This window comes from Chiloscyllium plagiosum, unplaced genomic scaffold, assembly GCF_037043375.1.
Source record: "Chiloscyllium plagiosum isolate Xiang-an unplaced genomic scaffold, Cpla_swu_hap1 HiC_scaffold_10, whole genome shotgun sequence".
Classification (NCBI taxonomy): Eukaryota; Metazoa; Chordata; class Chondrichthyes; order Orectolobiformes; family Hemiscylliidae; genus Chiloscyllium; species Chiloscyllium plagiosum.
Window position 1 is genome coordinate 50,735,496 of NW_028270148.1, and position 27,375 is coordinate 50,762,870.

General features: G+C 41.6%; 1 protein-coding gene across 7 annotated transcripts in view; it reads left to right on the forward strand.

Annotated features, from left to right (window-relative positions):
- LOC122552829 (tyrosine-protein phosphatase non-receptor type 14-like) overlaps positions 1-27,375 on the forward strand; it is a 272,039-nt gene that overhangs the window by 170,615 nt on the left and 74,049 nt on the right. For all 7 annotated transcript variants that reach the window (XM_087991330.1, XM_043695821.2, XM_043695830.2 and 4 more), the window contains one exon: positions 7,809-7,876. In XM_087991330.1, coding sequence (XP_087847456.1) covers positions 7,809-7,876 — 68 coding nt within the window. The remainder of the gene's footprint in view (positions 1-7,808; positions 7,877-27,375) is intronic.

Below are 27,375 nucleotides of genomic sequence, written 5' to 3' on the forward strand. Positions count from 1 at the left end.
GGTGACCATGTAATCATTGTTTAAAAAGCTAAATGCTTCATTAATGCCTTTCAGAGAAGGAAATCTGGTGTCCTTTCTCGGTCTGGCTTACATGTGAGTTGAGACCCATACAAACATGATTGACTCTTTTGAGTTGAATAGCCTTTACTGTCACATGCACTCAATGAGTGCAGTGAAAAGTGTATAATGTTGCCTCGCAGCGCCATCTCTGGTACAGTGTACCAAGGTATTTGATAGTTTAAGTTGTTACAGAGGTACAGAGTAAAAAATAAATAACGTAGCTGAGCATGGGCAGTGCGTTTAAAAGTCAAGAATGATAATAAAGAAACTATAAAGGACGTAAGTTTTAGAAGTTCTAGTCTCTTCCAACGTAAGTCTGTGTCCAGCTGGCTGCCAAACATGAGGCAATACCACCTTCACTTGCTGTCTATCCAAACTCTAACTCGTCCCGCTGCTGCCGGGACCTCAGCCCATGACGGCCTGCTGCTGCTGGGACTCCATGCTGCCAAGATGTCGGCCCATGACGGCCTAGTGCCACCGGGACTCCGTGCTGCCACTGGTACCTTGGCTGGGGATAGCCTGCTGCTGCCAGGACTCCATGCTGCCACCGGGACTCTGTGCTGCTGCCAGGACCTCAGCCGGTGATGGCCTGCTGCTGCCGGGACCTCAGCCCTTGATTGCCTGAAGATAATGTGGGTCACGGCCTGCTGACCACCTGCTCAGTGTTCGGCCGCAGCTCGTTGTCCAGCCCATTCTCTCCATTGACTGCTGCTGCCTCACCAGCCCACTTTTGCTGCTGAACTGGCCCACTCTTGATTCATTGCTGTCACTCCAAACCACGTTTGGTCCACTGTCGCTGCAGGACACAACCCACGATGCGTTTCCCAGTTGCACCCCGATTCCTTAGGTCGGGGATAGTTCAAAAGTGGGGGCAGTGAGGGAAACAAAATTTGAGAAGAGAGAAGAAGGAAAAGGAAGGGAACTGGGGAGCAGAGTGGAGCTCCAAATGGAGTGACTTACCTGCTGCCTTCTTAGCACCACCATGAAATGGTCTCGCAAGCAACTCAGGTGAGATTGGTATCAAAGCAGGATTTGACCAAATAGGGTTTCAAGGAGCCCGAGCAAACTAAGTTCTGTCGAAATCAAAGAGAAAACCCAGCTGTTTGGAGTTGTACCTGACACATAGGAAATTGATTGTGGTTGTAAGCAGGTTATCATCTCAGTCCAAGGACATCAGAAAAAGATAATGTCCTAAGCCCAATTATCACCAGCTGCTTAATGACTGACCTTCCTTCCATCTTAAAATCAGAAGTAGGACTGGTGTTGATATTTACAAAGTTCTGAACCATTCATGACATCTCCGATACTTAAGCTGCCTGTCTCCTTATGCAGCAAGACCTGGAAAGCATCCAGGTGTGTGCTGATAAATAATGTTACCTGGCTCTTGTATGAGTGAATATCTATCTCCAATAAAAGAGAATCTAAGCATAATTGAATGGCATTATTGTCACTAAATGCCCCTATCAACGTTCTGGGAGTTCCCATTAACCAGAAACTGTAAATACCATGGCTACAAGGTCAGGTCAGAGACTAGGAATTCTGCAATGAATAACTCGCCATCTGTTTGCCAAAGCTTGTCGACCATCTGCAAAGTACAAGTCAGGAGTGTGATGGAATACTTTTCACTTGGCAGGGTGGGTGCACTTCTAGCAATGCTGATGAAGCTCAGAATGGACACCATTCAACAAAGCAGACTATTTGATTGGCACACTGACCACCATCTTTAACATTCACTTCCTTCACCACCGATGCACAGTGGTAGTCATGCATGCCACCAACAAAATGCACTGCAGCAACTCAGCAAGGCCCCTTTGACAGTACCTTTGAAACCCACAACACTAACAACCTAGAAGGGCAAATGTAACAAATGCACATCAATACCACCTGGGTGTTCTCTTTAAAGTTACACACCATCCTGATTTGGAGCTGTCACTGTTCCTTCATTGTTCCTTGTTCAAACTCCTGAAAATCCCTTCCTAACAACTGTGTGCATGTCTCTATCACCCAAAGACTGCAGTGATTTCAGAATGCAACTCACCAATACATTCATTGGTGGCAATTAGAGGGAGACCAAAAATGCTGTGCAAAGCAGCAATGCTCATATCACATATCCAATTTTAAAAATTCTGAAAGAAACCTCCAACTTGTGTACAAAGTATGTTTTTTCAGGGTTTCCTTATTCTGTGCCATAAATCAATATTTAGACTTTAGCTGTACTAAATTTCAAGGAAGAGATTTTGTGGTTAAAGGAATACATTGACTGGACACAAACATTTTTGCCCAGATTTTCCAATGAAATTGGCGACGGCAGATAATAGATCATTTTTGGAAAGTTTATTTTGCCACAGAATCTTGCAACCAGTAAAAGTGTATTGGATAATCAGAATTACAGTTTTAGCCTTATTCAAATCTGTTCTTGCATGTGGCAGGGATTTGTACTGACAAGGAAATCATGCAAAATTACTCTTGTAGATTGATATCTGATATAAATTATATTAGACCATAGCCATTGCTTTTTCCAAGCTTATGAGGTGGAACATGTGGTGAATAAGCCAAACAGTGTTTACAATCCCTTGAATTTACAAGTGCCTTTTTGAGGGATGAAATCCAATTGTAATGAATTGAATTCCTGGCACCTACAAAGTGTGAAACTGGTGTGTAGGTGTGAAGAGACTCTGGAATGTGCACTGCAGCTGTGTTGAGTCTTAGGAAATTTCAGAATCTGGTTTATTGGTTGTGGAACAAGAGCTGTATTTGTTAAGATGGTTTATATGAGGCTATTTTGCAGAATATATTTGAAGATGTGGTAAAATGTAAGCAGTAATAAACCAGTTTTAGATTCAGTATGTTTAAACACTTAAAGTTACCAGTGTTCCCTACAAAGTTGATGGACTTGCTGCTGGAGTGTAATTGTGACAGCATTTTAGTCAGACATGCTAATATTATTAGAAAGCACCAATTTCAATGGGAAATGTCTTATCCATACCATGAATAAATCTATTACAAGTGTATAGTTACTTAACAAACATCGAGCACCATGCAGTGCAAATCTTCGCAGCCATTCTCTTTCACCAAAGATTAGAATTCCACATTAATTGATTAGGCACAGTATATCTTAATAAAGCTTCTAAATTTGTGTCCAATAATTTTGAGCAGCACATTGACTTATCAGAGTAAGCACTAAGATTGTTGATTTTACATTTGCCCTTATTCTGCTATGCAAATGCAACTGGATGGTCTGAGTCCTTTGCTCTGTCTTGTTGGTATTGCTCTTTATTGTTTGGACATGCTTTCCTCTGCTGCCTTGGTACAGTTATTCAAATTAGTTGAGCTGACTATGATAACTGCTCCCCTTTCTCAACAAAGTTGCGGGTGTTTGCATGATGAATTTTCAATGATGTTGCATACTATTTTAGCAGGTGGCCAATAAGCAGTAACCAAAGAAAGCACGTCCACATAGTAATCATCTTGCTGAATGAACAAATATACAAAAGCACATGTATCATGTATATATGGCTGTGAAGATGACATGCTTGATGACTTTGTCACTTTTACACATTCGAATCCTTTGGCAGCCCCTCAGAGTTAAGAATGACGTACTTCCACTGCAGGGATGGCAGTTCTGCGATCGCTGATTAGTCCAATCCTAGAGACACAGATTCTACCGCAGGTACTGATTGAGGAGGCGGGTGAGTGGGATACTCTGGATTCAGCACAATCTTTCCGCTGCTTCTGTTTGACCTCCACTCGATGCCGTTCGAAGTAGTTGGCAGCTTTATGGATGCTTCTCCAATTCATGCACTCTAGGGCAAGTGATTCTCAATGTATAAGTGGGAATGTTGCATTTGCACAGGGATGCTGTCAGGGTGTCCTTGTAATGTTTCCTCTGTCCTTCTCATGATTGCTTGCCATTGTGGAGTTTGGAGTGGAGCATTTGTTTAGGGAGTCTTATGTTGGGCGTGCAAACAGTGTGGCCCGACCATCACAGTTGGTCATGGGCGACTAGTGCTTCTTTACTGAATATTTTGGCCTGGGAGAGGATGCTCATCTTGGTACACCTATCCTGTCAGTGGATTTGTAGGATTTAACAAAGGCACTGCTGGTGATACCTCTCCAGAGATTTAATGTGTCTGCTGTACATGGTCCAGGTTTCTGATATATACAGGAGGCTGCTCTGTCAACCATGAACTTGGTTCTGGGTTTGAGGTCTCAGAATTTGGACACTGTTCCTCATATGTCCAACAGTTGCACTGGTGCATTGAAGTCAATATTGGATTCCATCATCAATGTCACATTATTTACACATTGTCAGGCAAAAATGCAATTTCCATGTTTGGATTTTAGTTAGCATGTCACTTTGGGCAGCAATGGCTCTCAACATTGTTCACAACCTATGACTCCCTCACACTACACAGTGTTTCGCACCCAATCATTAACCCATCAACAGTCTCTTATCAATCATGACTCTAAAATTATTAACAGCTTCATCTCCCCATCGTACACTTAGCACTGCTACAAGCCTTACACACACATCCCACAACTTGTACATAGCCAGCTGATCAATCATAACAACCGCATTATTCACACATATTGCACAACATTCATTCCTTTCTTATAAAACAATGTGGCACGTGCAGAAGCAGGAAGGGACATCATGGAAGTAAATATGATTAAGCCAATGCCTCTGGTTCGACCATAATCACAAAAGATGACAGTGTTTTCCTACTCGGTACTCCTCTTCTGACTTACAAGTTGCAGATGGTGAAAGTCTGCACTTCTTGTTTCCCTCCACATAAACTCATCATTACCCTAATTTGAAGCTTTTTCATGAAGATGTCGAAGACCTTCAGTCCAGCCAAGTCACGATGGAAGAATTGAAGACAGTGAAGATGAAGAAGCCACATCATCTATGCACTCACTCTCAGCCACCAGCTCAGATATTGATGTTGCATGTACTTTAAAGGCTGTCTTTGAGCCAGATCTTGATGTGATGACATATTGGTGTGAGTTGCATGTAGGCAAACAGGGTACAGGATGGCATGGCAATATTCTTTTTAGTGTGGTAGTGGTGGCCAATTGCATTAGTGTACCTGCAGACCATTCGTGGTGCAGTGTCTGATGATCTCTGATTCAGCTTCCAGTGTAGCACTGCCAAACTCTTTTTCATATCATTGCAGAGTGGAGCAATGGATTGACATCATGCAAGGTTAGTCTTCTGCTGCACAAACTCAGACTGCTCTTTGGAAGCTTTAGAATCATAGAATCCCTTCAGTATGGAAGCAGGCCAATTGACCCATTGAGTCCACACCGCCCCTCCAAAGTGCATCCCACCCAGACCCACCCCATACTCTATCCCTGTAACCCTGCATTCCACATGGCTAATCTACCTAGCTTACACATCCCTGGACACTATGACCAATTTAGCATGGCCAGTCCGCCTAACCTGCACATTCTGCTGTTATTGTACCTGCAGATACCACTGTACATGGGGCTTGCAGAGTATAACAGCAATCCAGCAATCTTCCCTCCAAGTTGTTGGGATTGCTGAGGCTGCACCCCAGGCTTGATGGTGCTCAAACCTACTGTCTTCTCTTCGGATACTGCTGTTTATCTACCCTTTACTGCAACTGCAGCAGTTCCCTGCAGTAGCCTGTCACTGCTGCCAGGAAGGTATAAGCTGAAACTTTCTAGGCTCACAGCAGCTCAAAGCCATTCTTTAAAGCCATCTTCAGTCTGCTCCACACTGCATAGCAACACTAGGACAGGTAAAGGCACTTGCATGTGTGGCATTAAGGAAATATATGTGGGTGATTAATTGACATTTTGCAAAGAAATGTCATGGTTTGATTTATGAACTTTGCTTGAAATATTTATTTTGTGGTGGCTTTGTGGCTGAACTACACCATCTCAAATAATCCAAGCAGAATAAACATGATTTAAACACTGTAATTCTACACTATTACATTTCGCACGGCAGTGGAGCTTTTATTCTATGCTCGCTTCTTTTTAAGTATGCACCGGAGTCATGAACGAAGTTGTCAAAGTGAAGCCCAGTAGCATGTGCATGTTTGAGTTGGCAAAAGCCATTAGCACAGTAAAATAGAGCAGATCGAAAGCATCGTGAATATTTTCAGGATAATTGAGCTTTAACCTGCATGATATGCTGCTCCTGGTAAGTCACCAACTGAAACATGGGAAGTTGGACTCCTATTGGTTGTGGTACATCTCAGAGCTGTCTTGTGGTGCCCACAATATAATGTATATACAATGAATGGCCTTCTGCAGCCTGGGGAAGCCTGCAATCCTGGGAAAGCCTCATGCTTAGACCCATACTATATTCCAATAAGAGAAAATGAAACAATTTTAACTCTCTCTTGGAATATAGAGCTTCAGCTACTTTCTGTATGAAGCAGTGGACTGCAGACTGGGAGATGTTGCTTATGTCATTGGTTGAAGCCTGATTGGAGCCATATTCATCAAGGTTCATGATCACAGTTACTTTCACAGCCACTGGCAAAGCCAGTTTTGTCCTGCTGCGAGGCTGTAGTTGTGGTTGTGGCAGATATCAAGTTTCCATAAAGACGTTTTTAGTGAAGTAGAGTAATTTAATAGCCTGTTTGAGGCTGGAGTTGAGGTAGAAGAATTGCTCACTGAACCACCTGTATTGATGGCCTGCTGAGAGCCCAATTTCCACCACCTCCATCTCTTCCTTTGCCTTCTTACAGCAGTTTTTCTGCTCTGTGATGCCACTGTCAACTCTACTGTTATGCTATAGTCCAAGGCTAACGCATACTACGGCGCGTAGGTCTGAATGCAAATAGACAAAATCCTTGATATCAGGGCCCACAATAGGTCCCATCTCAGTCTCTTCAAACTTCCAAACATGTAAAAGAACTGTGAAAACCATCACAAGCATGTACAATTTCACTATGAGCCAGTAAAAATGAATTAGCAACTGACTTGAAGGTAGTTAATAATCCCTTTCAAATAGTGTTGGAACCATTTCCTGATTCTAAATGGTTGTTTAGCTGTGTGTAGTTAAAATATGTTAGCCAGAAGCTAACTTCAAATTATACATACTGGCACCAAAATCAACTTTTAATAATGATTGGCACCAGGGTCTGCCTAGTTTGCATATTTCTGCTAGATTTACACATCATAATCATCTGACTGGAATAGTATCAGATGTAGCTCACACCAATAGCGCAATGCTGACCATGGACACTATGTTATGAGCAAAATGATGCTTGTAGTGCCAGAAATCCTAGAAATGTACTTGAGTATCTTACATGCCATTTCTAAACATGTAAGACATCTGTACACATGTATTTTAGAGCATTACTGATTGTGATTCTGACTGATGTTTTAAATTTGCCAGTTCGTCTAATTATAGCAGTTTAACTGCCAACCCAATGAAGATTGAATAAATCAGTAAAGAAAAGGAGAGTTACCTAGAAGCTTTCAGACCTGTTGGGTTCAGGTGCGTATTAGCCTTACCAAGTGAACAAGTAGAAGAACTATTAAAACTTAAATTAGCAGTAGGGGAGTCATTACTTGCATCCGACCAACTTATGATTTGAAATCTTTTCATTGTCAGTTGCAAAATGGTTTATGCTCTCAAATGTTATATAATTAGGAAAATCTTAGTGTCCAAGCCAGAATGAATTATGAATTTTTTTTTAACAAAAGGGACAACCTAATAGCAGCAATAAGAATAATTATTGCCCATTTTTTATCTTTTCTCGTAGCTGATTTTGGAGATTATGGACAGTATGAATCCCAGGATTTCCTCCAGGAATATGTTTTGTTCCCAATGGTAAGTGAAATGAATATAAGCTATATGAAATATATAGATCATAAATTGTATTGATTAAAGATTTATGGTTATGTAATGAAAAATATTTTTATGTCTAACCCTCCCTGGGATCATAAAAGTTCATAAATGAAGGCATCTCTATAATATTGACCCAAATAGACTCACAGTATATCGGTATATTTCAACATAGTCCTGAAGTTTCATCACACGACTTCCAAACACTTAGCCAAGTCAACCAATCTTTTCTTTCCTAATTTTAGGTGTTTCCATCTTCTCAAAGAAATGCTTTCACAAAATATTGAGAGAAACCCTTTTTTTTAGTGCCCTACAATTTTTCAGCCGGCAATTTCAAGGAGATCAATTCATAAGGCCTTAATTCAGGACAATTGAGAAGGGTTAGAAACCTTAAACTTATATCAGGGTCACTGTCAGGATTATGTCATATTTAATTCATTCAGATCTACGAGCCCACCATTTATATTTAAGATTATCTGACAATTCCCCTTACACACCAACAGTATTCTGATATCAACATAATGGAAGATAGTGGTTCTGGGGAATAAAGTCAACCATGAGACTGTTTGATCATTTTAAATATGCTGTTTCTTTTTATTAGATTATGAGCTATTTCTGTGTCATGGGCCTTTTCCTCCAAAGCACTGGACAGGAATTGCCTAGATTTATTTAGGATGAATGCCATCAGCACAGAGAGCCAACTTTCATTCAGTTTCTTGGGACCGGATTCAAATTGAGTCCCAAAGTGAAAAAAAAGTAACTTCCTAAACAATGAACTTATTTTCTAAATTTATTTTAATAGTTTCAGCAAATGGCCAATATGCAGAAATTGGGCTTTCTGCAATAACATGCATTTCTAAACACCTTCAATACAATAAAATATGCCAAGGGACTTCACAAAAGCTTTAGGAAACAAACTGTGCAGAAGGAGAGTATAACACAGGTGGAGAGGTGTAGAGAGAGCTTTGACAGATGAAGACATCAACACTGTTGGTGGAACAAATAAAATTGGCAATGCTATAAAGACAAGAACTAGCAGAGCAAAGATATCTTTGAGGTTTGTTTGAGGAGATTTCAAAGATTGGGAAGATGAGGCCATGGAGAAATTGGAAAACATGGATACACATTTTAAAATAGAAGTATTGTTTAGCTGAAAGTCAACACAGGTTAACTTGCACAGGGCTGATAAATGAACAGAACTTGGTGCCAGGGTTGAGGGTGAGAGGGAAAAGATATAAATGAGACCTAAGGGGCAACTTTTTCACACAGAAGGTGGTACTGGTATGGAATGAGCTGCCAGAGGAAGTGGTGGAGGCTGGTACAATTGCAGCATTTAAGAGACATTTGGATGGGTATACGAATAGGAAAGGTTTGGAGGGATATGGGCTGGGTGCTGGCAGGTGGGACTAGATTGGGTTGGGATACCTGGTCGGCATGGACGTGTTGGACCGAAGGGTCTGTTTCTATGCTGTATATCTCTATGACTCTCTGAAGTTTATGGAGGGTAGAACGTGGAATGCCAACCAGAAGTCAATTGGGGCAGTCAAGCCTAGAAGTTAAAATGACATGAAATGAGGATTTCAACAGCAGATGAGCTGAGGTAGAATGGAGTTGCGTGATGTTATGCAAGCAATCTTCATGATGACATGTTATTGGAAGTTCAGCTTGGCATCAAGTATAGGTTGCAAATATTCAACTGGTTGAAGAAAGGGCTGGGCGGAGGAAGGAAATGGTAAGCAAAGTTAAGGATCACGTGATGGGACTGTGACATTAATTCTTGACCAATATGTAGCTTTAGACATGATTAACTATCCTATCCAGCTGGGTGAGCTTGCTCTCACCTGGTTTCATTTCTAGATAGCTACCATATCAAAAGCATCACTTCCAATTATTGCTCCTCTTGTTTCCAATTGATTACTTTTAGTGTCACCCAAGAATCTGTTTCTCCATTGAAATTTTCTCCATTTGAAATATTGAGAGAGCTAAAATCGTTGTTTTCAACGTACATTTCAAATTCTCTTTTCTAGTTATCAGCTCCATCCCTCTCCCTGGCAAATGTCTGGAAACTAAACCACACTGTGTCATTTTGACCTCATGAATTTTCAACCATTTTCAGACTTTCACTAAGACTGCCTATTTCTATCTTTTTAACATTGCTTAACCCCCCCAGCCCCTACATTTCTCAGCCTATGATGTTTATTTGTACATAGGATAGTAGAATCATTATTATTGCTGCTGAAATCCTGAGGTGATTGGCCATACTGAATGGTTTTATGCTCCTGGTTTATGTGCTACGTTCTAGCCTGCCTATGTAAAATCCTCCAAAGCTCTGTTTCCTAACACTACCAGGTCCCATCAATAGGATCAACTATTGATGGGACCTGCTCTTGGTCAAGCAACATCACAGAATCCCTACAGTGTGGAAGCAGGTCATCTGGCCCATTGAGACCCTTTGAAGAGCATCCCACCCAGGCCTACCCACCCGAATCTATTCCTTTTAACTCTGCATTTACCATGGCTAATCCACATAATCAACACCTCATTTGGACTGTGGGAGGAAACCGGAGCACTGAAGGAAACCCATGCAGATAAGGAGAGAATATGCAGACTCTGCACAGTCACCCAAAGAGATCCCTCATAATTTCAAAATTCTCACCCATGTTTTAATATTTATCCATGGTTCCAATTCTCCGTTTCCCTGTAACTTCCTCCCCTCCCATAACGATCCAAGGTATTTATACGTATCTAATTATGGCCGTTTCACCTTCTCCAGTTTAATCGCTCCACTCCTGGTAGAAACTATGTTTTGGTTGCATCAGTTCTATGCTGATGGGTTCACTCTTTACAGTCCTGTGCCTTGTTTTCTGAATTTAAGTCACTCTTTTTGAAACCTAACTCCTCCACCAGTTCTTTGGTTCTCTGGCCCTGCACTACCTTTTATGATTTGGTATCATACATTTTGTTTCATAATGCTGCTGTGAAGCACCTTAGATATATCATTACATTAAACGTGGTATATCAATCCAATGTTAGTGTTATAAGCTAAAACTCTAAACTGAGGAACCTACTTAATGTAATTAAACATAACTGACTCAAAATATTCTGCATTTCTAACTCCATGAACCTGGGAAAGCAACTGAGTTTCACCATGGTTTGTAGATTGTAGGCTTTGCCTCAAAAACATAATTGTCTAATGCTGTTTTGATACAGGACAGGCAACTTGCCTTGTTTAACCATGTGACAAAGCTTAAGGAATTAACTTTGGCTCATAAAAGCAGACTCTTTGAAAAAAGGTCATCATGATTTCTTGTACTGAAGAAATTATTGGCCTGCTGATGTACAGTCATTAGAGGTATGAACAAAAAGCTAGCTGCCTGTGTTGTGAAATAGACTGAGAATAGTGAACATTCCCTAGTATTGCTCATTTTTGTCAGGGCTATGAAACCAACAAATAGAAAGAAAATTGCAGATAATTTTCCTTTGAATAAGACTCCAGTACTATTTGGTTATAGAACAGCATTGGAAATGGGATAATATTATGGAGGTGATGAACCCAGAGAATTACCATGTAAATAAAGCTAACTTTTGATTTAAACAAATCTGAAGCTTCAGGCATTCTGAGGAACCATGCAGTGCAGTATTAAAATGCTTAACTCAGTAAATCATTTATGGAAATGTAGCCTGATCTTTTAGGCTCTGGATCAGTTTGTACTTGGACAGATCTTGTAACCTCAGTTGTTACATTTGTAAGAGGAACATTTCTAAAGACTTAATCTTCATATATTGTGTATCATATCAAATAATGCTATACAAACAACAGCATTTTGCAACAGTTTTTTTCACTCCATCATTGAGTAAAGAGAGTATAAGTACACAAATCATGACACTTTGAAACATTGTATTTTCATGTTTTTATTTAATCAAACCATGTGCTAAGATTTATTTTTAGAGGGATAGAATTCAAAAGCAAAGACTTACATTAAACATGAGCCTAACCAAGGTTAGGCCGCACCTGGTGTATCAAATACATTTTTGATTTCCATATTATTAAAAAAAGATATAAAGGAACTGGAGAGAGTGCAGAATATGTTTACAAGGATGATGTCAAGAAAAGATTAACAGGCTGTGTCTGCTTCCTTCAGAATAGACCGGGGTGAGGAGTGAGGATTTTATAAATTAGATTCAGATACAATGTTTTCATTTGTGGGGAAGAGCAAAGATAGAGGTCATTAATAAGACAGTAACAAAAAAATTAAAGAATTCAAAAAAACTCATTTTACTTCATCATGGGGTCTGTAGCTGAGTATGGTACCTTGAGAGCTCATTTGCAGCTTGCAACTTTTATTAGCCAGTTGTCAGTCTTGGGAAAAAAAAGTATGGATACAATTTTTGAGACTGGCAATGCAAAGAACTAAAAACTAACACCATTCTCCTGTGGGAGTCAAAGGCTAATAATTTTGCATTTCAACTTTTCAAATGTTTTTAATGATACAGCATTATACTTCAAATGGATGTGTTCATGTCATGTGTAGTGATTGTAATGAGGTCAGCCAAGTCTAGAATGAGTTTTCTGATTGGACCTGATTAACAGCCCCACTCAGGGAGCCCTGGCTGATAGATTTAACTGATCCATTTAACTGATCCAGTTCCCTCCAAACCAGCTCTCAGAGGCTCCGTTCACTCTGAGAGCTGACTTGGAGGGAACTGGATCAGTGTCAAGTGCTCTCCGTGTGTAAATAAAGGATGACTTGGTGAGAGGATACTGGCCTCTATGGAGTCATGTCAGTGGCAACAAGATTAAAGCACACTCCTGAAGAAATTCGCTCACAGCAATCATCTCTGAGTTCGGGTAAGCATTTCTGGCGTCATGCCTTTATTTGTGAAGTTTGACTCATTCAATCCTGCCATCAACTACTGGGCCAAGTATGTGGAAATTTTTCTGGGCAAATTACATTGGGACAGATTAAAAATAATGAGTAATTCTCCTGACTGTTTGTGGACCCGCAGCTCTTTGGGTAAAGAAGAACCTAACTCTCTCTGAGTGACCAGATACTAAAACTTTTCAAGAGTTGATCATTTAGTTAAGGATTATTATGACCCCAAACTGCCTCTAATTTGGACATGCTATTGATTTAATTCAACAATTCGAGAACCAGGGGAATCCATATTGGGATTTTTGACTATGTTAACATGACTAGCAGAGATAGGTGACTTTGATTTAACTCTTAATGAGATGCTAAGAGACAATTTGCTATATGACAGTAATTATATAACCATGCAAAAGTACCCACTAGCTGAAGTCCAACTGGACTGGCTTTGTCATTGGAAAATGCCGCAAATTGAGCATATGAGTTGCGGTGTAATCCAATAGAAGTGGATACCCTCGCCAGGCGGGCTGAGCTGTGGAACACCACTTGAGTGAAGGCAATTGCATAGTTTCACTCAGTACATATTCTAAACAGAGGGACTCTAGGTCAGCCCACAACAAAACCCTGAAACAAAGCCAAGCCTCAGCCAAATGTTTCAATATTTCTTAAGGATCCAGGCATGCTTTTTTAGTTGCTGCTGATATGTGAACCTGAGACAGCAAAAGAGCCCAACTTGACCTAAATTGAGTAAGATATCTCCTGGGCTGGTATTCAGGAGAGTACACACCTTGAAAAGTCCACCTACATCTGGTTTGCAACAGTTAAATTGCATAGCAACATCCAAATTAGAATCAGTCAAAACAAACCTCTGGTTAAATAGTCATCTGGTTCTAATGGAGGTTAATACCAGTTTCAGTGATCGTAGAACCAATCTTTAACAATGTTCATTCTGGATTCCAACCCTTGGGTTTGCAGAAGACCTTGGCTCGACTAAGAATCTATACTGAGGACCCTTCACAAATTAAGGGTACAGCTTTGGTTACAGTCTCTTATGCGAAGCAGCTGGTTTAGTTACCACTGATTGTAATGAAGGTAAATGAGGTAAATTAGTTGAGAAAGATTCACCTAGATTGGCTCAACATTTTTCAATTAGAAAAGGCTGCCTGACTAGCTAAGTACTGGGAGTTTCTTCAGGAACGTCTAGGGAGTATCAAAGGAGCCAAGGCTACCTTGCCTGTTGACCAGGAAGCAATTCCATGATTCTGCAAGGCCTGCCTAGTGCCATTTGCCTTGTGGGCAAAAGTAAAGGCAGAAATCAGAAGGCTGGCAAGCAAAGGAATCATCAAACCAGTTTGCAAAATGGGCAGCGTTGGTCGTACCGATTTATGAAGCTTGACAAGTTGATTTGCCTTTGTGTGGATTTTAAACATACAGTAAACTGCTGGCTAAATACCCAGTCCCTGGCATAGAGGATTTATATGAAAAGCTGGCAGACAGAATGTCCTTCATGAAGCTGGACATGAGCCATGCGTACTTGCAATTGTAATTAAATAATGAGTCCTGTAGGTATGCTGCAGTTCATACCCAAAAGGGTTTTGTACCGATGTACAACACTGCCATTTGATGTATCATCGGCCTGTGCAATTTTTCAATGAACGATAAAGAATATTTTACAAGGTCTACCCCATGTTGCCATTTATCCAAATGGTGTGCTAATAACAGGGAAGACTAATAAGGAGCACTTAGAGAACTCAGACATAGTCTTTAGACGTTTCTCCCTGGTGGACATACGCCTTAGAAGTGAAAGGTATGTGTTCCAGGCACCCCTGGTCAGCCCACGTGACAAGACCGGATTACACCCATTGGAAGATAATGTGAGGGTGATTAAAGATGCCTCAGCTCTCACATCTGTCCTGGAGCCTAGGTCTTTCCTTGGGCTGGTGAATTATTATGGAAAGCTCATACATAACCTGGCCTCCGTCCTGGCACCTTTGCATCAATTATTTTTTTAAAATAAAATAAAATGTCAGACTTGCAAATAGGCATGTAGCCAAGTCATAGTCTTCAGGGAAATGAAGAAACAGCTATCATTCTGTAAGGTGTCAGCACACTATGATCCCAAATGAGATCTGGTGCTGACATGCAATACCTCCCTGTACAGCATTAGGGTAGTATTAGCTCTTAAGTGGCCCTGTGGTGAGGAACACCTAAATACATTCAGGACTTTGGCTAATGCAAAGTGTAAATATGTCCAGATAGAGAAGGAGAGTTTGGCTGACATATTTGGATTCAGGACGTTCCACCAATAACTTTACAGATGTAAATTTGTTATAATAACAGACCACACACCTCTGCTAGGCTCACTTAAAGAGGAGAAGATAGTGTCACCCAGGCCGAATTTAGCAGTGGGCTCTAATACTATGTGTGTATAATTACAAGTTGGAAGGCCAGTTAGCAAATGCGGATGCATTGAGCTGCCTCTCACTGGCAGATACCCCACTGGTGGTACAGACATGAAACACTTTGTAGTGGTTTTAAATTTTCTAGGCACACTTCCAGTCACAGCTGACAATGTCAGATTTTGGATGGAGGAAGATCCGGTCCTGGCAAAACTGAAAGAGCTGGTGGTAATGGAGGAAACAGTAGGGCTGTCACAACTGAAATTGAAACCTTTTTGGACCTGGAGAGACTAGATCACAATAGAGGACAGTATATTATTAAGGAGAACAAGAGTGATTGCCATCAGCAAAGTTCACTGCCAGATACTGGCTGAACTACACCAGGGTCATCCAACAGTGTGGAGAAAGTGAGGTCTGCAGATGCTGGAGATCAAAGTTGAAACTTTATTGCTGGAACAGCACAGCAGGTCAGGCAGCATCCAGGGAACAGGAGATTCGACGTTTCGGGCACAGGCCCTTCTTCAGGAATGAGCAGAGAGTGTTCAGCAGGAGAAGATAAAAGGTAGGGAGAAGGGACTTGGAGGAGGGGCGTTGGAAATGTGATAGGTGGAAAGAGGTCAAGGTGAGGGTGATAGGTCGGAGTAGGATGGAGGCGGAGAGGTCAAGAAGAAGACTGCAGGTCAGGAAGGCGGTGCCGGGCTGGAGGGATCCGGCTGAGACAAAGTGGGGGGAGGGGGGATGAAGAAACTGGTGAAGTCCAAGTTCATCCCCTGCGGTTGGAGGGTTCCCAGTCGGAAGATAAGACGCTCCTCCTCCGACCGTCGGGTTGTTGTGGTTTGGCGGTGGATGAGTCCAATGACCTGCATATCCTCGGTGGAGTGGGAGGGGGAGTTGAAATGCTGTGCTACAGGTTGGTTGGGTTGGTTCGTCCGGGTGGCCCAGAGGTGCTCTCTGAATCGCTCCGCAAGTAGGCGGCCTGTTTCCCCAATATAGAGGAGGCCACACCGGCTGCAGCGGATGCAGTAGATGATGTGGGTGGAGGTGCAGGTGAATCTGTGGCGGATATGGAAGTTTCCTTTGGGGCCTTGGAGAGAAGTGAGGGGGGAAGTGTGGGCGCAAGTGTTGCACCTCCTGCGGTTGCAAGGGAAGGTGCCGGGAGTGGAGGTTGGGTCGGTGGGGGGTGTGGATCTGACAAGGGAGTCGCGGAGGGAGTGGTCTCTACGGAAAGCTGATAGGGGAGGGGAGGGAAATATATCCTTGGTGCTGGGGTCTGTTTGGAGGTGGCGGAAGTGACGGCGGATGATGCGCTGTACATGGAGATTGGTGGGGTGGTAGGTGAGGACCAGTGGGGTTCTGTCCTGGTGGCGGTTGGAGGGGCGGGGCTCAAGGGCGGAGGAGTGGGAAGTGGAGGAGATGCGGTGGAGGGCACCGTCGACCACGTCGGGGGGGAAATTGCGGTCCTTGAAGAAGGAGGCCATCTGTGTTGTACGTATTTTGAACTGGTCCTCCTGGGAGCAGATGCGGCGGAGACGAAGGAATTGGGAGAATGGGATGGCGTTTTTACAGGGGGCAGGATGGGAGGATGTGTAGTCCAGGTAGCTGTGGGAGTCGGTTGGTTTGTAGTAGATGTCCGTGTTGATTCGGTCGCCTGAGATAGAAACAGAAAGGTCTAGGAAGGGGAGGGAGGAGTCCGAGACTGTCCAGGTGAATTTGAGGTCGGGGTGGAAGGTGTTAGTGTAGTGGATGAACTGTTCAACCTCCTCGTGGGAGCACGAGGTAGCGCCGATACAGTCATCAATGTAGCGAAGGAAAAGATGGGGGGTGGGGCCAGTGTAGTTGCGGAAGATGGATTGTTCCACATACCCTACGAAGAGGCAGGCATAGCTGGGGCCCATGCGGGTGCCCATGGCTACTCCTTTTGTTTGGAGAAAGTGGGAGGATTGGAAAGAAAAGTTGTTCAGGGTGAGGACCAGTTCGGTCAGTCGAAGGAGGGTGTCGGTGGAAGGGTACTGGGTGGTACGGCGGGAAAGGAAGAAGCGGAGTGCTTTGAGTTCTTCGTGATGGGGGATGGAGGTGTACAGGGACTGGATGTCCATGGTGAAGATGAGGCGTTGGGGACCGGGGAAGCAGAAATCCTGGAGGAGGTGGAGGGCGTGGGTGGTGTCACGAACGTAGGTGGGGAGTTCTTGGACTAATGGGGACAGGACCGTGTCGAGGTATGCCGAGATGAGTTCGGTTGGGCAGGAGCAGGCTGAGACGATGGGTCGTCCGGGGTAGTCAGGTTTGTGGATTTTGGGCAGGAGGTAGAAACGGGCGGTGCGGGGTTGTGGGACTATGAGGTTGGAGGCGGTGGATGGGAGGTCCCCTGAGGTGATGAGGTTATGGATGGTCTGGGAGATGATGGTTTGGTGGTGGGGGGTGGGGTCATGGTCAAGGGGACGGTAGGAGGAGTGTCCTCCTACAGTATCCAACAGTGTCCAAAATGTAGATGTTGGTGAGACACTATGCCTGGTGACCAGGTTTGGCTGTAGATATAGTTGGTGGGACAGTGCCCAGAGAGCAACAAGGACAAAAATTACCACCATCAGCTCTCCCACATTTGTGGGAATGGCTGGGTAAACCCTGGACTCAGTTACATGTTGACTATGTAGGTCCTTTCATGGGCTCAGCATTCTTGGTTATTGTGGATGCCCACTGAAAGTGGCTGCATGTGCGTAGAGTTCATCTGCCAAACACAGGGAGGACAGTAGAACAACTGCGCTCCTCTTTCACAGTACGTGGACTTCTCGGAATCTGAGATGGACATGGCAGATGTCTCTACCTCAGTGACCCTGCCGCCTGAATAGGGGAATGAATTTCTTGCAAGATGCTGTAGATGCAAGAGGCGGGGTACTGTGTGTTACATGCCATCCGTATCAGAGGCAGAGTTGGAGGAACCTGACCCAGTACTACATGACCCAGCAAGAGCTACAAGAGAAAGAACCAATCTATATCCTTGGACTCAGTGGGAGGGATGTAGTGGTTGTAATAAGGTCAGTCAATGGACTTCATAGAATACATGTTCCCTGATTGGGGCTGTTAACCTGGTCGAATCAGGAAGTCCTGGCTGACTGATAAAAACGGGAGTGTCAAAGGTTCTGTTTACTCTGACAGTTGGCTCCAAGAAAGCTGGATCAGTATCATGGATTGTCCATGTGTTAATACAGAGTGACTTGGTCACAGGATACTGGCCTCTCTAGCATTATTTTAAGATGCCTACAGAATAGTTACACATATGTGTTAGGATTATCCTGAAGATCAATGTTAAAAAACAAACTCAAATTTTCAGTTAATAGCTGAAAGAGTAATACATCAAGACTTATTTTTCAAAACTTTTGATGTAAGAAATGAATAAAAGAACTGTTGATTAAACACTTTTTTATTGGTAACTTATGTGTTAAACAAAAGAGAGAAACATTCCACTTTTATATTGATAACACACTTCACTGTCCACAGAACTAGAATCCTTTTAGCTGACATGGTTGCTTTAAGTTTCCAATTGATTCCTGTATTCTCAATTCAGCACAAAATAATTTGGAGAAACTGTCTCCAGGGAATTTCCTTAGTTGTAGAAGACCCGCACCCCTAGCTATAGAGCCTGTTCCAATGATTTTTCTTCCCATAACAATTCCAGGATGAATCTCTTGTGATCAATAGATAGCTACAGGATGATTTCTTCAATGAGAGACTGCCTCGCTCCCACATCCACTTGTGGTATCTTGCAAAGTCACACACAATCTCTGCTGTCTATCAATGATAATATTTGGCTTGTAGGGAAGCCTGAAAATTGAACTCAAAATTGGCATCCTCTGCCTTATTCCTCATTACATTGTGAACAACATTAACAGCACAACTATCCATAACCCAAATTCAGTAGTGCCTTTCAGGGACTTTGGGATATTCTGGGACAGATTTTTACTACTGAGATGGATGGTTCAAATCGGGGAATTTCTGGACCTAGTATGCCCAATTTGCAACCTGTTTCCCTTGGCATAGTTCAAAAACTAGGGGTCATAGATCCAAGCTGAGTGACAGAAGGATTAGAGGGGATGTGAGGAAAAAACCTTTTTATGCAGAGGGTGGTGGGTGTCTGGAATGCATTGTCTGAGTTGCTGGTAGAGGCAGAGATCCTAAACTCTTTTAAGAAGTACCCAGATCTGTACCTTAAGTTCTGTAAGCTGCAGGACTATGGGCCGTGTTTAGGAAGATGGGATTAGAAAGGGCATCTGAATGTCTTTGCGTTGGCCTGGAAAAGATGGGCTAAATGGCCCTCTTTTGTTCTGTATCATTTCTACAGATGAAAATACCAAATTTTGCCAGGCGGAGATTGTAGTCTCGCCCACCACTTTGGGAAGCAGATCAGCGGCAGCTGCATTCCAAGGCAGGCCATTTGAAATGTGTGCTTTGGCTCTGTGAGAGTTGGTGCCAGCTGTAAGCTAAACTTTTAGGTTCTCCAAGCCTCACCCTCACACTTCCACACTCTCTCCATATCATTTACATGTGAACTTATTACAGCAGTCATCCTCCATAGAACCCCATACCCTCCATGCCAAACAATGACATTCATATCTATTCATGCAGTATATACTGCAAACACAGAACCAATAAACCCTATAGTAGCAATGGCATACATGGAGCTACTGAAAAAAAATTATAATTTTGTTTTAAACAAACTGCTGTTGCTAAAACCCTGTAGAAAAGATAATGAGACATGCCTTTAAAATACCAATACCAGAAACTATAAGCATTTGATCCCTCTTTATCTTCTGAAAGTAAACATCAAGCCATTGACAAAAGAGATCAATGACAAAATTGCTTATTATGACATCATACAGTCTCAATTAAGTAGATTCGTTCTTTCTTTCTTGCCTGCTGTGTCTAAAGAGAAAATCCTCATATGGCAGTCTGGGTTTTCGACCAAGCCTCATTATTCCTGAAGTTGATGGGAATCCCAAGATCAGATCCCACTCTTTTTTTTTTAATGGTTCTGGAGTGCTGAAAATACCACAAAGGTCATCCCTTTCAGAGATAATGGCAGATAATTTCCAAGTTTACCAAGTGTAAATTGGAAACGTCTTTTATTACCTTCTCAGGTAAACAACGTTCCTTCCATCTCTAACAATTAAAAAAGCCAGGCTTACTGTCAGAACAGGTCACATGACTTCATTTTGTCTAAATTTGAAACTACAGTCCTAAAACAGTGATCTTATAAACCTCAAGTATAATGTTAGTCCTTGTGTTCACGGATCGAGATTTATTTTTGCAGAATTAATATTTCAAAAGTAGTTGAAAACAAATTATTCTAAATATAGTTATAAGCTATTTTTGTGTCATGGGAATCTATGGATTGGCAAATTGTCTTTGTTCTGAACATTTTAAGTAGAAGTCCCATTTTAAAGATTACCTTATCAACAAATTTACAATAAAAGAATATAATTTAGGGTATTTCTAAGTCTATTGTAAAACCACAGACATTTTTTTTCATATCATAAGAAGGTTTGTTTTGTTGTTCTGAGTTTGAAAATAAACTGTTTTGCTGATCTTATTTTGCAGCTGCAAACCGTTTGTATTTTAGGCAACTTCCTTGCTAAAAAAAAAACCTTCAGGTTAAAAGACAAATACCAACCCCTGACCCAGAGAGTGATGAGATTGCAGACTTACTAGCACAGGGAATGGTCAAAATAAATAAAATTAGATGCAATTAAAGGGAGTCAAGATAAGTACATTAGGGGAAAGAGAATGCTGAAAGGTTGGTTGAGAAATTATGGGAGAAGAATTCAGTAGGTTAAAAATGTTGGCATAGGCTGATTAGGCCAAATGGCCAGATTATCTGTTATAAATCCTGTACTGACTCGGGTTACAATGTAGATCCCACCATCTCAATCTCACCCCTTGCCTGAGACATGGTGACCCTAAATTACCTCCAGGTTGTCATCTCTCTAATAAGAGAACAGCCCTGTGGTCCACTATGATTACTTTACCATTTTCAATATATTCTTTAGATATATTTCAGTCAAAAATAGTGAATGTTAATGTAGATATTGATAGTTCTAGTTATTAGTGAGATGATAAAAATCCAGACATAAGTGCAATGCTGGCATTTGAATTGCCTGTGAAACTTGTCTCCCTTCCATTGAGAAATATTTGCTCTGCATTATGTGTCCTGAAGCTATTAATGTCTTTATTGTATGGATAAAGGAAAGTTAATTTGCAGAGCTGTAGAAAACCAGTACAGCTCTTTCATGGATCTGTGCTGTGTGATTACAATTGTGTTACTCTATCCTCGAGCCAACCACCTTCAGATGCTTTATTGATGACTACCTGATTAAGGTCAGAACTGGAGACATTCATTGATTATCACAGTGTTTGACTCTGTCCAAGTGTATCTGCAGCAGGACCTGGACTATACACAGCCTTGGACTGATAATTGGCAGTTGCCCAAGACATTCAACAACATTACAATGGCTTAATATCCCACCTTCGTCCTAAGGTCACTGTTGATCAGAACCTTAACTGGATTAGCCACAGAAATGATGTAGATACAAGAGCAGATCAGAGGCCAAGAATACAGTGCCACGTAACTCAATTCCATTGGCGTAAGTGTGATGGAATATTCTCCATTTGTGTAGACAAGAACATCATTGATCATGCTCCAGAAACTTGACACCATCCAGGAAAAAAGAATCCATTTGGTACTGCATCCAACACCATAAAAAGTTGCTCCTTCCATTATTTACTTAATGTATCTCATAGACAGTGTACACTACAGTACCTTGTCAAGATTTTAACAGAACCATTAAACCCACAATTATTATTTAGAAGGACAAAGGCAACATAGAAAAGTCGCCACCTGAAAGTTCCCATCCAAGTCGCACACAATACTGACCTGAAATTGTGATGCTATTCCTTTTTTATGGCTAGATCAAAACCTTAACTTTTTTGCAAGCAGTACCATGGGAGTGAATACTTCCTCACATACATTGAAACTGTGCAAGAAGATGCTTCACTACCAACTTCTCAAAAACAGTTATCAACAGTGACCTTAGGCCAAAGATGGGATATTCAGCCATGGTTGTGTCTCACTAACCTCATTGAGGTTTTTGAGAAGGTGACCAAGCATGTAGATGAGGGTAGGGCAGTTGACGTGGTATACATGGACTTCAGTAAAGCCTTTGATAAGGTTCCATATGGAAGGGTGTTAGAGAAAATGCAGAGACATGAGATTGAGGGTGCTTTAGCAGTTTGGATTAGAAACTGGCTTTCTGAAAGAAGGCAGCGAGTGGTGGTTGATGGAAAATATTCAGCCTGGAGTCCAGTTACTAGTAGTGTGCCAGAAGGATCTGTTTTGGGATGACTGCTGTTTGTCATTTTTATAAATGACTTAGATGCAGGCATAGGTGGATGGATTAGTAAATTTGCAGATGACACTAAAGTTGGTGGAGTAGTGGACAATTTGGAAGAATGTTACAGTTCGCAGGGGGACTTGGATAAACTGCAGAATTGGGCTGAGAGGTGGCAAATGGAGTTCAATGCAGCTAAATGTGAGGTGATGCACTTTGGGAAGAATAACAGGAAGGCAGAATACTGGGTCAATGGAAAGACTCTTGGTAGTGTGGATATGCAGAGGAATCTTGGAGTCCATGTACATAGATCCTTGAAAGTTGCCACCCAGGTTGATAGTGCTGTTAAGAAGGCATACGGTGTGCTAGGTTTCGTTGGTAGAGGGATTGAGTTCCGGAGCCGCAATATCATGCTGCAACTATACAAAATGTTAGTGCGGCCGCACTTGGAATATTGTGTACAGTTCTGGTTGCTATATTTCGGGAAGGATGTGGAAGCATTGGCAAAGGTGCGGAGGAGGTTTACCAGGATGTTGCCTGGTTTGGAGGGAAGGTCTTATGAGGAAAGGCTGAGAGACTTGGGTCTGTTCTCATTGGAAAGAAGAAGGCTAAGAGGGGATTTGATGGAGACATACAGGATGGTCAGAGGATTAGGTAGGGTAGACAGTGATAGTCTTTTTCCTAGGATGGTGACAATAGCTTGTACGAGGGGGCATAACTACAAATTGAGGGGTGATAAATTTAAGACACATGTCAGAGGCAGATTCTTTAGTCAGAGAGTGGTAAGGGCATGGAGTGCCCTGCCTGCCAGTGTAGTTAACTCAGCCGCATTAGGGAGATTTAAACAATCGTTGGATGATGATGGGATAGTGTAGGGGGACAAGCTGAGAATAGATCACAGGTCGGCGCAACATCGAGGATCGAAGGGCCTATTCTGTACTACTTTGTTCTATGTTCTATAGCAAATAAATGCTGGCTTTGTGAAGCCTGCACTTCTTGAGACAATGAACAAAGTACATAGTACAAAATGAACATTTCCCATTTGTTGATGGACACAGATTGATGGAGTGACTGTCAGTATTCTTGGTACGTACATTGTGATTGAAAATATTCGTAATGTGTACTGATAGGGAAGAAATTGGATTATAATCAGATTTCTATTAGCCACTTATTTTAAAGTGAAAAATTTGCAGCAATATTGTGTTTTACCTTCTTGAATTTTTTTTTTCCAGTTTGCTGAATAAATATCAATGGTGTCCAAGGCTGTTCCTCTGCCACTTTGGCACTCCTACTATGGTAATAGCCTTGGTTATAACCATTGACTGCTTGAGCTTTATGCCCTCTCAGACTGACCTGTAGTAAACTTTCACGTTGCCACATGAGCCTTGCTTTGCCGTTCATACTCAGCATATCTGGGCAGCCAATTTAATTTGAAGTCTCACAAACGTATGGGGGTTGCCGAATCCACTTTTGAGTATAAGTGTAGTAATCTTGTGGCTTGAGAAAGAAAGATATGACACAAGAAGTAGGAGCATGAATAAGCCATATCACCTCTGAACTTGTGCCAGCATTAAATACACTGGCAGTTTTTCTACCTCAACTCCATCTTCTCGAACTATTGCCAGATCCCTTGATTTCTTTAGTATCTGAAAATCATTTAGCCTCTGTCTTGAATATACTCAATAACTGAGCATCCTTCACCTTTTGGGATAGTGTGTTGATTCACTGCCCATCCCAGTCCTAAAGAGAAGATCCTTATTCTGAGGTTGTGGGCTGTGATTCCCTAGTTCTGTACTGCACTGCCACTCCCCAAAATCCCAGCCAGTAGAACTGTCCTTTTAGCATAACCTAATAAGTATTTTATTATGAGAGCTGCTTACTCTTTTATGTGAGAAGTTCTAATCCAGATCTAATTCATTCAGTTTTATTTCTTGTAATAGAATCCCCTCATCCCAGGAATCAATCTATTGAACCTTTTGACCTTCTTCTTTTAAAGCTTCTATAAAACATTAAAGCTCTAAAGTTTCTATATACTTCCTTCAGTGAGGAGATTAAACCTATATATGGTGCTCCAGGTGTAGTCTCACCAAAGGCTTACATAATTCACTCTGCAACCCCTTTGTAATAAGTGCCTTCCTTCCTTGCTTGTTGTACTTGCATGTTAACTTTGTGATTTTGTACAAGGATATCTCGGTTCAAATTAATAGTAACATTTTTTAACCTTACACATTTTAAAAAATAAATTTGCTCATTCAATTTTTCTAACTAAGGAATTCTGATGAATGGTCATTGACCTGAAACATGAACTATATCTCTTTCTGTCCTCAAATGCTGCCTCATTTGTTGAGTATTTTCTAACTTTTTTTGTTTTTTTTATTTCAGATTTCTATTATTTGTCAGATTTCACTATTGGATTATTTCACAATTCCCTAGTTATTTTCCATCTATCACGTTCTTGATCAATTCTTTGCTGATACTTGCTCACTGCAATTAATTATCAATTAACCTGAATGCATTACCCATGTCCCCTCCTTCATGTGATTGTTGGAGATTATAAATAGTTGAGGCCCTTGCATTACTCCTTATTTATAGCTTGCCAGCTGGAAAGTTATTCGTTTATTTCTATTTCCTTACTGTTAACCAATCTTCAAACAATGCTAATATATTATCTGTATCCCATGAGCGTTAACTTTGTGTCATCACTTCTAGTGCGGCATCTTACAGAGCACGAGAAAATGTGAAAATCCAAATAACTCCATTGGTTCCCTCTTAACTACCCTCATAGAATTGGTTTGAGATTATAACAGACTTGTCAAGCACGATTTCCCTTTCACAAATCCAGTGTGACTCTGGTATGCTATGTTATAATTTTCTAAATTCCTTGTTACCACTCCCCAAATAATAAATTCTAGCATTTTTTCTACTATTGTTTCCTGGCTACTTGGCTGGTAGTTCTCCAGTTTGTTTCCCTGCTTTCTTCAGACTGTACTTCCTCATGAGTCAGGGGCTTGCATTTCCTGCCTGGCTCTGCCACCCATGCTATCTTTGTAGTGGGGTATAAGCGATAGCTTGCAGTTAGGGCTGCCACCTCTCAAAGCAAGCCTGAGGTGGCACATGATGCGATGATATCAACCCAGTTATGAGTATTAGGCACCTTAGCTTCATGTCTCTCCATACTTCTATCCCCACTCACCAAAATCTACATTAGGCTAATCATAAGCCCAAAATAACATTCAGAAATATTTGGGATGCTTATAAAAATGCCAAAGCAAACAACCAACCAAACTCAGGGGAAGGTGAGGACCCAGTGGTATTATTGCTGGACTGTTAATCCAGAGACCCAGAAAATGTTCTGGAGACCCAGGTTCAAATCCTGCCATGGAAGAATTTGAATTTTAAAAAATTTTGGAATTAAGCATCGAATGACCATGAATCCATTGCTGATTGTGGGAAAAACCCAGCTGGCTCACTAATGTCCTTTAGGCAAGGAAACTGCCATCCTTACCTGGTCTAACCCACATGTGACTCTAGACCCACAGCAATGTGGTTGACTCTTAACTGCCTCTGGGCAATAAATGCTGGCAGAGCCAGCGGTGCCCTCATCCTGTGAATGAATATTTTTCAAAATTATCAAAAATGCTTAATTCTATTAGGAGCACATAGAATTAAGCATTTTTGATAATCAAGCTGCCATAGAAGCTCCATTTAGCATCAAAAACGTAATCCTCTCAAATGCTGTTAGATAGTTAAAATAAATGAAGAGCCACTCAAAAACCAATCAAAGAAACATAATCCTCCTGGGAGTTCACACTACCAGCATTTCAAAAACACGCACAGCACATTTAATAGCCCTGCTGAGTTGAATTCTGTAATGTGGTTTGGAGTTAAGCCAAGCATTCATTACATGATCAGATTGTAGAGCTTTGCAACAAAATCTCCAGAGCTTAACATGTTAAGCTTTTCAAGTAGTTAAATGAATAACTATGAGTTCTGTTACTTCAAAAGCCGAACAGCTGAATGAAGTGGCAATCACAGAAGTCAGCCATCTGATCAGCTATTTCAAAGGCTTAGCAGATGACCTGCATTTCAATGTAAAGAACACAGTACATTGTCCAATTGGCAAATTAAAACCTGGGTCACAATACTGTTGAATACAAGAAGTCCTTTATCTCCTCTAGAAATTACTCCAGTATATCTTGCACAGTATTGGTCAATTTACTGGTCATTTGCATTTTAAGGACAAAGTTCTATTATTAATTACAGTATCAAAAGCCAGCATAGGCCTCCCTGTAATCATGTAACCCCACTCATATGACCTGATTCACACAAGCTTCATAAAAGCATCCATCTCTCTTTAAATACCAAACACAGTGAAATACTAAATAGAGGTCAGCAGAAAAATGGGAGTCCTGACACTGGTTTGCATGTATGCAGAACACAATCTGCTGTATTTCCACCATGTATGAAAATGGCAGCCAACAGCAATGAGGTCATAACTTTGGATTTCTGGTTCACCTCATTTCCATTTAAGTATACCAATGTGGGTTTGTTCTTCTTTGGGTTGGCAAAATATGGCCTTTTAGCTATTAGTTGATAGAGCCCTTGGGAGTGTTGTTGAACATAGACCTAAGGGTTCAGGTGCATAGTTCCTTGAAAGTTGTGTCACAGGTATACAAGATGGTAAACCGTTGAGTTTAGGAGTTGGGATGTCATGTTGTGTTTGTACAGAACGTTTGTGAGGCCACTTTGGAGTACTAGGTACAGTTCTGGTCACCCTGCTGTAGGAATGATATTACTAAATTGGAGATGGTGCAGAAAAGATTTGCAAGGATGTTACT